Source organism: Plodia interpunctella, chromosome 13 (genome assembly GCF_027563975.2).
Source record: "Plodia interpunctella isolate USDA-ARS_2022_Savannah chromosome 13, ilPloInte3.2, whole genome shotgun sequence".
In the NCBI taxonomy this organism is placed as follows: Eukaryota; Metazoa; Arthropoda; class Insecta; order Lepidoptera; family Pyralidae; genus Plodia; species Plodia interpunctella.
Genome location: NC_071306.1, coordinates 4981331 through 4991499, shown reverse-complemented (window position 1 = coordinate 4991499; position 10169 = coordinate 4981331). Strand labels below are relative to the sequence as shown.

The following is a 10169-nucleotide window of genomic DNA, read 5'->3' as shown; positions in this document are numbered from 1 at the left end:
TCATCTATTAAAAGCAGCGGATGTACTAATAAATGTACTAATAAGCGGAAGTACTAATAATAACGATTTGAGTAGAACATTACAATCTAGTCCCTAATTCACGGGCTCATTATCAACAACACAACAACAATCAACAGGTAACATTAATTGACCAGTAGATAAATCACAATATCAATCTATGCTAGGAATAAAAATAATATTCTTATAAGTAATTAAAAATGAGTAATCAGAGATTAAATTATTATTTAAAGTTAAGAAATTAAGTTCGAATCTGAAGATCTAGCAAACTATTGAGTTACTTCAGAAACTGTTAAATTACTGGTACAAGATACAACAATACTGTAGGTGGGATAATAAAATCAAAAATAGAATAAAAATAACAATTGTGTAGCAATTAAACACAACATAACAACTACATGTTTATGTACTTGTGTAAGTCATTCTTGAGAGCAATAGCTGTTCGTCGAACTTGTGTCATTGTTGTTTTCAGTGTCCATTCTCATTTTCTTGGCAATGGGCTCGCTCGAGTTGAAACTGTCGCTCAAAGCGCGTTTGGCGACGGCCGCCAATCTTATCACAGTGATATTGTCGGCTGAACATGCATTCTCGTCGGAACCTGATGAGATCAAATGCTCATCTAACATCTTGGTGTCAGTTTTTTGGGATATTAATTTCTCAACGCTTATAATTACGTCGTTATCCTGGAATAATAGCAAATAAATATATATTTTAAAGTCACTTAAAAAAAAGCAAGCACCTTTATTTACCCAAGAAATTGCCATGTGCTAAAATAACAAGTCATGAACTGAAAATTTAATAGACAAATTTATAACCTAATTTGTAGCATACAACCGGTACATACCTCCATCCATGGATGGTTGAGGATCTGGTCCAACGTGAGTCGTCTGTCGGCCTGCACCGTGAGCATGCCGCGCATGAGTAGTTTGGCCTGCAAACTGACGCTCTTCCAGTGCTCTTGGGAGAAACGAAGCCTTCCGTTCATTATTTGGTCTTTCAGAGACATATCTTTGTATTCTGATGAAAATGGCAGATATCCGACAAGGCTAAAAAGTAAACATTCCATTGTCACCTTATAAAGTAGAAATAATGTCTTTCTCTCTCATATTTGAGTGTTCCTGAGCTGCAAAAGGTCCCAGCCCAGGGACTCCTTTCCTTCTTTTCCATTTCGCATAGTCTTTGGCATCATATATTTAAAAACATACTAACCAAACAAAAAATATGACGCCCAAGCTCCACACATCAACTTGAGATCCATAGCATCTCTGTCCATTGGCTTGTAGTACTTCAGGCGCTAAATACAAAGGGGTGCCACACATTGTCTTCATAAAACTATCTTCACCTACAAACTTGCTTAGGCCAAAATCTGTAATTTTGACCAGTGACTTCTCATCCTTACTCTCCAATAGCACATTCTCAGGCTAAGAATAAATGAAAGAATTCGTTAAATATTGCTCATTGGTATGACAATTCAAATAAGTTATAAAATTCTAGAGCGAAAATAAAAATTGGCTCTGTTGTCAATAATATAAAATTTATGAATAGAAAGGGCAATAGTAATATCATGTAATGTAAACAAAATCAATAGAAAAAAAAAGACTGACTTGTAACCTCCACTAAAATAATCAAAAAATGTTTACCTTAAGGTCTCTGTGAGTGATGCCTTGAGAGTGTAGATACTTGACAGCCAGTACCATCTGCCTGAAGTAGAACCTAGTCAGTTGCTCAGAGAGATGGCCTCGTTTTGTGATCCTGTCGAACAATTCTCCACCCTGCATCAGCTCCAGCACAATGTAAACAGTTTCTCGTGAGTCAAACACCTCTTCTGTTGAGATTATACATGGCTGCAAATTGGAAAATATTATATAATATTTAAGTTTAAAGATTAATACCCTTAATAAGTTGGTGTCTTATGCTTAGAGTAATTATTGAAAGTATATAAATGATTGGGTACATATCTGGTTTCAGCCATGCTTTAAGTTAACATCAAATACATGTAACTTAATTTGACTAACTGTGAACTATTATGTAACACCATTTGAAAATAAATCATGGTCATTAAAACTATACTTACATGCCTCAATGCTTTCATAATGTTAATTTCATTCATTATTTTCTTTGGGTCCGTCAGGTGGTTGATTTGACCATTAGTTAACCTGCTCTTCTTTATTATTTTCATAGCATGTTTAGAACATTTTTTCTGAAATTTAGAGAGTGAGTTGTTACTTTTCAGCTTAGTTTAAATAGTTTCTACAGTATATAAGATCTTTTTACGAAAAAAAAACTGTCCAAAGTTGATATTCTTACTCATACTGTCACTCAATAAATAATAAAATAAAATTGTAAATAATAAAAAATAAAACTCAAACTCACTTTATCATAAACTAATTTGACAATGCCACAAGCACCTTGACCCAATGTCCTTGAGATATAATACTTCTGTGATATTTCTTTGGGTACTTGATATTGTTCATTTTTTAGCAAATCTTTAAAAACAAAAACTGAAAAGTGGCATGAAACATTTAAAAAAATAAATAATAAAAAATGGAGACTGTAAAACAAAGTTATTTTCATGTTTATAATTTATAATAGATATAGCTTAAAGATGAACATATATGCTACAATAGCTAAGCTTTTACCTCTAGTGTGTAACCAAGACAAGTAACAATGCATACCTACAAATAAAAATATTTAAAAATACTCACTTTTCATAACAGCATGAGTTACAGATATGATATCATTGTCATCCAATACTCTACTATTGCCTTTTCCAATTTTCTCTCCATTCACAAAGGTACCATTATAAGAAAGGTCTTTTATGATAGCGGGATTGAGGGACTCTCTATATGTTATAGGTACATGAAAATAATATCAATTAAAAAGAAATATACAATTTTAACACCAACTAAAGCAGATGAATTTTCAACTATATTTAACTAGTTTCTTTATACCTTGAAATTAGGCTATAATGTTGAAGATTGCAAACAATTTTTTTAAACAATGCAGTGCCAATATTTAATATAAAAAAGTAATACCTATTTGGTTAAAATCATAACTTACGATAGGTCTCTTGTGATGATAAAATGTTGTTTGCTAACATTTTTAATTATATTTTCATTAATTATTTCTCTCCTCATAACATAACTGCATTTGAGCGATCTACCAAGGGTGAATTCGGCTTGTATTAGATCTGAAAAATTAATTTATTATGAACATAGGTCTATAAATGTAGGTAGTTTGACAAAGTACAACCAGTATTTTAGCAGTTGCAACTGATTTTTAATAAATTAGTATACCATAATATTCTGGATTGTTTGGTTTTTTCCAACAATATTGCCCTTTCACAGAAGTTTTTGTAGGATACAGCCTTCCCCAAATGTTTGGTATGTACGATGGAGTATTAGGTTGGCTCCAGTCAAGTTGCGAATTCTGTGTTTGAGTTTGTGTATTTTCACAATCTGTGAGAATTTCGTCACACATGATAGAAAACTTATTTAAATGTTTTTATGTGATAAAATATTCTAAACCCGTGTATTCTATTCGCCTTTGAAAAATAAACAACAGTCAAGCCGTCAAACACAACACACACAATGACATATTTTGTCGATTGTCGTGTCGTCGCATTCGCTTCACCACGGGCCAGATCGGATTGGTCAGATGAATGACGTTGACGTCGAGTCGAGCGAGTCGAATATCATCATGACAGACAGTTAGTGATGCGTCTAACTATAGTCTAAATATTGAAAGGACTATCGATAGTTTACCATAGATAGGGGCCCGCGCGCGGTACAATGAAAGAATACTAGTAAAAAGGTAGGTACGTTAATTAAATTAATTATGTTTTGTGTAGATTTATTGATGTCTTGTTAATATAGTTAGTATTGTACTTTGATATTCGCTACGCTAGCGATACTATCAATGTTATTGCGCTTTTATAAACGTAACGATATCAATAATTCCAAGCTATTCATATTGACTAATGACAGGCCATACTATAGTCATAGCTAATCATCATTTAATCTTGATCTGAGGCTACCATAGATTTAGAAAGTTGCCCCGCGCCGTAGGCACAGCCCTTCAGCCCTCACAGACCGCACGCGGGGCACCTTTCTAACTATACTAACAGACCATAGATAATCTATTTGCTTTTTAAAACAGCTGAAAGCCATGAATGAAACTAAGTATTGGTTTTTGGGGTTTGCTCTGAATACCGAAACACCACGGAACACAAAAGATACCTACACATATTTATTTTATTTTATCGTAATCATGGAATTAGTAGGTACTCCAAAGTACTTAGTAAATCCATGATCGTAATACAGGCAAAGCTTCTGTCATGTTTCCGGCGCTGCGGGGTTCTGGCGGCTGCCAGCGAGCTTAATCGTTGTAGGTTTTCGGTCATCTCACCGCAGCTTCGGCTTGTTTACCGGCTTCTTCGGCTAGCCTCATCCGAGCAGTTATTTTTAAAACTAAAACTACCTGCTAGTTGGATATGAAGTAACTAAACGTAGATATTTTAATGTCCTTAATGTCTCATTATAATAAAACCCCGTTATTCATAAAAAAAACAATAACATACTTTATGCTAAATTATGATTTGTCACTATCGCACTTTATAATATCTTAATTATTAAGAAATAGAGCATATTGCGCAAAGCTCGGCGCAGATGGCGTTACTGGTCAACTAGGGTTAACAAACATTGGCAATGGAGGCAAAAAGCGCCAATTTTTTGACGATTTACGACTAAAATACCTTCTTCGCAATCGTGGTACGAATTTAATTTATTTGAGAAAAAAGATGGGAATTATGGAATATTGAATAGGCTTCAGAACATAAAGTGTAAAAATACAAGACGAATTTGCTAAATGATTAAAGTTCATTGTAAAACACAACACCTTTATTATAATAATTGAACACTATTGAGATCACATTGCACTATTTGTGGGATTAGTATATGTATATTATTTTCGACCACCACTTCTTCAACATAATCAATTAACCATTTCCACCTAAAAACTATTCAAATCAAAAATATAAACACAAAAAGCCGTCTATAGGGTCAACTTCATATACGACACACAATACACATATTTGATTTTTAGCTTCACGTTTAGCAGCTTTTTGTCGCCTTTGAGTACACTTTTAAGACTTCCGTTTTAGACCATAAGAAAACTGAGAAAACTGAAGGGCGGTGGTCCTGAAAATAATAACACTATTTTAGGTTATGTTCTGCATTATTTGGTCAACTGGTCATAAACTGATATAAACTTGATTTAGACTGAAGAAGTTACCTGTATGAAGTCCATATTTTAATAAGTCTTCACGTGTGAAGTGTTCCGAGATTTTATTCGACCTTTACTGGCTTGAAAATTTTACAGCGTGAGGCGTATCCCATAGTTGTCGAAGTTTTTTATCTTATGTAAAACGTTGTTTCCTAATATTTCGGCACCCAAATATTACTACATTGTTGTATATTTTCATAAACGAATGCTTACATAATGAAATTATTAATAAAGTACTTTAAAATAAACGTTTTAATCGACATAGCAAAAGGCGGCAGAGCTTTTGTGTACCTATTTATTTCAGAAATACAACCATAAATGAGTGTGGCGTGTGGCGTGTGGCGTGTGGATCCTGTATCTAATAGTAATGGATTACGTACATTATAGTTTTAGCAGCTGATAAACACCAAATCATTCTCAAGGAGGGCTTGTGTCAGGCAAGTAAACGGTTGTAAAATCACAGCACAATAATCACAGTATCTGTAAAATGTTAATGTAAGTATATTATATGAAGGGTTTGTTGATATTGTATGTGTACGGTTATAGTCGGCCACAGATGTCACATCATAGCAATCATACGTATTACCTAAATATAATGCATTTAAGCTACTTATTTTATTTTGTGGAAAATTTTAAAATCTATTCGTAAAATATTAAAGTCCGTTACGTAGTAGTAAAAGGTCGAACACACGTCGGACACGTGCCTAGGATAACTGATGTTAATTAAAAGTTGGTGTGTTCGAAGTTTGTAAATCCACTCAACAGTCTTTTATATATATATAAAAATTGGCATGAATGTAAGCTGTTATTTCAGTGTTTTTTAAAATGAATATTAGTACTGGTGTAGGTACCTAATGCTGATGCGGTTGAGGCAATGGCTTATTTGCAAAGTACTTATATAATAAACAAATAATTTTATTTCGAGTAATAACATAGATAATCTTGACCTGCTGGTGCACCCAGTATCTCTATTTATTACGAGGAACTAAATTAGGGTTTTTAGAGTTTTTCCTACATCGGCATTTTTGGTTATTAGCATGTTTGTGACCTAGGGGATCGTCGTGTCAGTGTACTATCAATATTGACTGTAAAGATAACATTAGTAACACGGGTATACTCGCTATGTAATGTATCAATCAATCGGCTAATGCGAAAAATGTGTTCGGACTCGATTTACCAGTCTGATTATATACAGGTAGGTACAATGATTAGTTTATTATCATCAACTTCGCCTTGTTAAGCTTCATTATATTACGTTGCCTTGACTTGAGGTTCCCCATCGAGAAAATCACTCTTTATTTATGGTCTATCCAATACATATCTACAGAAAAATATGGGGAATAATGGTGGATGTATGTATCTCGTCCTCCATTCTCACTTTCATTGGGGACTGTAACGCCGCGAAGCCCGTGTGATAACAAACTTAAAAACATTTTGAAAATCGCGATGTGATTGTACAACCTGCCCCCTATCTAACATCAATCCTGTTTGGGATTGCTATTGTTTTCTATCAGCTACCAAGTCTATGGTGTCCTTTGGTCCCTTTTATGACATTTATGAAATGTTAAGGAGTATTGAAGTACCGTAAGTACATCGGGACCGATGCCAGAATTTGGAGGAATGTATGTAACTTACTTAAATAAGTATAGGTATTATTTATTATATTATTATTGGACCTTTATTATTATTTTCAGATATTATCTTAAAGAAATGTTTAGTTCGTAAAAAGATTTATCGCAGATAATGGTACTAATACTAGTAGATATAATGTGGACTAAATCAGGTAATTTACATCTATCACAGATTGTAGGTAGCTACACATTATAGGTATAATGTGTAGCTACCTACAATCTGTAAGCTAAGTATTATAAATAGGTATTTATAATACTTAGCTGTCCTCAACTTGCAGGAAAAGAACAGGTTAAAATTATACGAAGATCGGACATAGGCAATTCAAATACATACACGTGACATGCACAAGACTGACATATTATCAAAACAGCCATATTAATATGCTTGAAAAATTAGAAATTATTGCCTACTATTCCGTCTATAATATAATATATAAGCTAATTTATTATTTCGTCGTCGTAACATTTCGAAGAAATGAAGATAATTTTTCACGAACGAATTTAGAGAAGTTATAGGTAGGTATTTCTCAGAAACTTAATGCTCTTACTTATTCATATAACCAATCACCGATTACTAAATGACAGATCTAAAAATTATTAGAGTAGCCTATACAGACATTGGAAAGTTCAGTATCAATTAACAATTTTGCATTTCAACAAAACAAAAAAAATGTTGTGTCTATCATGCATAAGCGGAAATTGATCAAGAAGGATTGCTAAAAACATTTGCAATAAGTAGCTCATTTTTTCGAAAAAGTGTGTATCTGTGGTTCTTAACCTTTGACCGCAGCTTAGCCCGCGACCCCGCGAGAAGATACATTTGAAACAATACCAACTTACTTTTTTGGTTTAAAAGATATCCTATATCCGTACTTCTAATTCTAACTAAGTAGATATATGTTCACGAAGTTCCAAAGAAATTATATGAGTAAGTGGATATTGCGAAAATCACATTTCATCGGCTTTTACCCCAAATGCATGCAATTTTTGTATTACATTGAGTATGTAACATATACTTCTATCAGTTCTAAAATATATAGGTACCTGCACAATAAAGTTAAATAGTTTAATACTAGCTTTAGCCCACGGATTTGACCGCGTGGATTTCCTGTGCTGTTTTTTTTCAGGGATGAAAGGTACCTCTGTAGTTCTAACTTTATATACCTATGTGAATTTTCAAGGAGATTAGTTCAGTAGGACGATAAGGCATTCGTAACATTAGATTACCTGTATCATAAGACGAACATCCAAAAGTGACCCTAACATAACACCGCTAGTTATCAATGGATTCAAAAAGCTTCACACAAGACTTCTCCTGTTGTTCGTTTAACAATTTTAATTAACTCCCCACGGGGCCTTAGGAAATTAGCGACATTTTGTTTTCGAATATTTTTATGTCATTGTTGGCGCAGAGGTTGAATATTGTGATTGGAATTATTTTGGATGGGTTATTTTAATTACCGATCTATTAGGCTCTATGATAAGTAGATTTTGCCCGCGGCTTCGCCTACGGAAATTTCCCACGAGAACAGTTATATTTCCGGGATGAAACCCTATGTCCTTCTCCATACTTCAAACAACATGTATTCAAAATTTCAAGAAAATTGGTTGAGTAGAAAGAGCGTGAAAAAGGGTAACAATTTTTTTAACAGTTCACATTTATAATATTAGTGAGGATAGGTAAACTAATCAAAAAATCTTTAAAACTTTGACAGACCACACTACAGATGCACAACTGTGAGTCACACATACCTACTGTCTGTAATAAATATGATAGGTTAGATTATATTGCGTGTTTTCAGCCGTGATCCTTGGACATTGCATGGGTAATTGATTTGCGTAGGGCGAAGTCCCTAGGCTTGACAAATTGGATTAATCTCTCAAAGGGTAGTAGAGCTCAGATACCATAGGAAAAAATGAAGAAATAGGACGCATTTTTTTTTAGTAAGCATCGGCATAAATGTATAAAGTCCGGAAGTGTTGTTCATGGTTGTATCAATTCGCACACCCACGTTACAACAAGGCAACGTAAGGAAATAAATTTTGCTTTCTAAATAAAAAAAGTAAATTAAATTCCTGAACGAAGCTAATACCTACCCTCGGGTATTAAAGACAATTCGTTGTTCGTAGCCATTCGGATTCGCTTGGCGTCATTTGAATTTCGCAGCTTACCGGAGTTACCGGTTCAAAGCGGATATTTGTATTGCTAATGTTATCCTGTTGCCGCACGTATTATCTGATCGCGGGAACACCTCATCTGCTAGAAAATATATGCATGGAAAATAATGAACCACTTTTGCGACGTAGTTTGACACAGACTTCAGATAAATTCTGAGCTGACTCTTCATTGCCACATAGTCTCTTTTTATTATCCACATAGCGCTATTAGAATGCACTGCAAGATCATAAACTTATTTGTAATACTGGGTGTCAATTCAGCTAGTTATACTTCCTTGGGAATTCTATTGTTGCTTATCAGCTATGTTTCTATATGTCCTTTATTCGTCTCGTACGACATCCACAGGAATATATGAAGTGGTCCCATTCTAGGGCGGAATCACACACTACAGAACAGCAAAATATAGTCCGGCTCAATTTATAACCTGTGATGCAAATGTGCAGCAGGAAAGTGCCGTGTTATAAATTTTGCACGTGTAAGCAATCACGTCGGATATTGTCGACATGTCGTTATAATATTCCACTACAAGGATCTGATGAAATGAAAGAATTGATATAACGACAGCCGTGCAAGATTGCATGAAGGTAATAAAGTTAACATAATATACGCGCTATGCATTTTATTGTGCGCTATTTATTTTGTGACTAGTGAAAATAGTACGGTACGGTACGGTAATTTCAACATGGAATAAGTGTTTTATTCATAACTAGCAGCCAGTCCCGGCGGCGCTCGGGTAAAAATCATAATAAACCCCTTTAGGGGTTATAGGCCTTTAGGCCTTCCTCAGGAATCACTCTATCTATTGGTGAAAACCGCATGAAAATCAGTTTTTCAGTTTATCGCGAACAAACAGACAGACAGACGCGGTAGAGGACTTTGTTTTATATATAATATGTAAGGATTAATATTGAATAAGTGTCATAATCTCAATTCACTTACTGATGCCCCCAGCCTGTGGGAATTCAAGGATACATATTACCGTATATTATATGCTCAAGGTTACATTCATATTAATTTATTTCACTTATACCTTATTCTACCCGTCCCAAATTTCATTG

General features: G+C 34.2%; 1 protein-coding gene across 1 annotated transcript; it reads right to left on the bottom strand.

Annotated features, from left to right (window-relative positions):
* Positions 1 to 51: 51 nt before the first annotated feature.
* lok (loki) lies at positions 52 to 3644 on the bottom strand. The gene is made up of 9 exons (XM_053753311.2): positions 3315 to 3644; positions 3079 to 3208; positions 2724 to 2860; positions 2392 to 2519; positions 2093 to 2218; positions 1659 to 1862; positions 1228 to 1439; positions 863 to 1064; positions 52 to 701 (listed from the first exon to the last, which is right to left on the bottom strand). Exons 1-9 carry the CDS (start codon positions 3496 to 3498, stop codon positions 438 to 440), a joined length of 1587 nt encoding a protein of 528 aa, XP_053609286.1. The 5' UTR covers positions 3499 to 3644; the 3' UTR covers positions 52 to 437.
* Between the last annotated feature and the right edge of the window lie 6525 nt (positions 3645 to 10169).

Excerpts from the sequence above, each read along its gene's own strand:
- lok (XM_053753311.2), bottom strand. The coding sequence starts at position 3,498 with ATGTGTGACGAAATTCTCACAGATTGTGAAAATACACAAACTCAAACA. Across the intron at positions 3,209-3,314 it reads AAACAATCCAGAATATTATG|ATCTAATACAAGCCGAATTC; the intron begins GTATACTAATTT and ends TTAATTTTTCAG. Across the intron at positions 702-862 it reads TCAACCATCCATGGATGGAG|GATAACGACGTAATTATAAG; the intron begins GTATGTACCGGT and ends CTATTATTCCAG.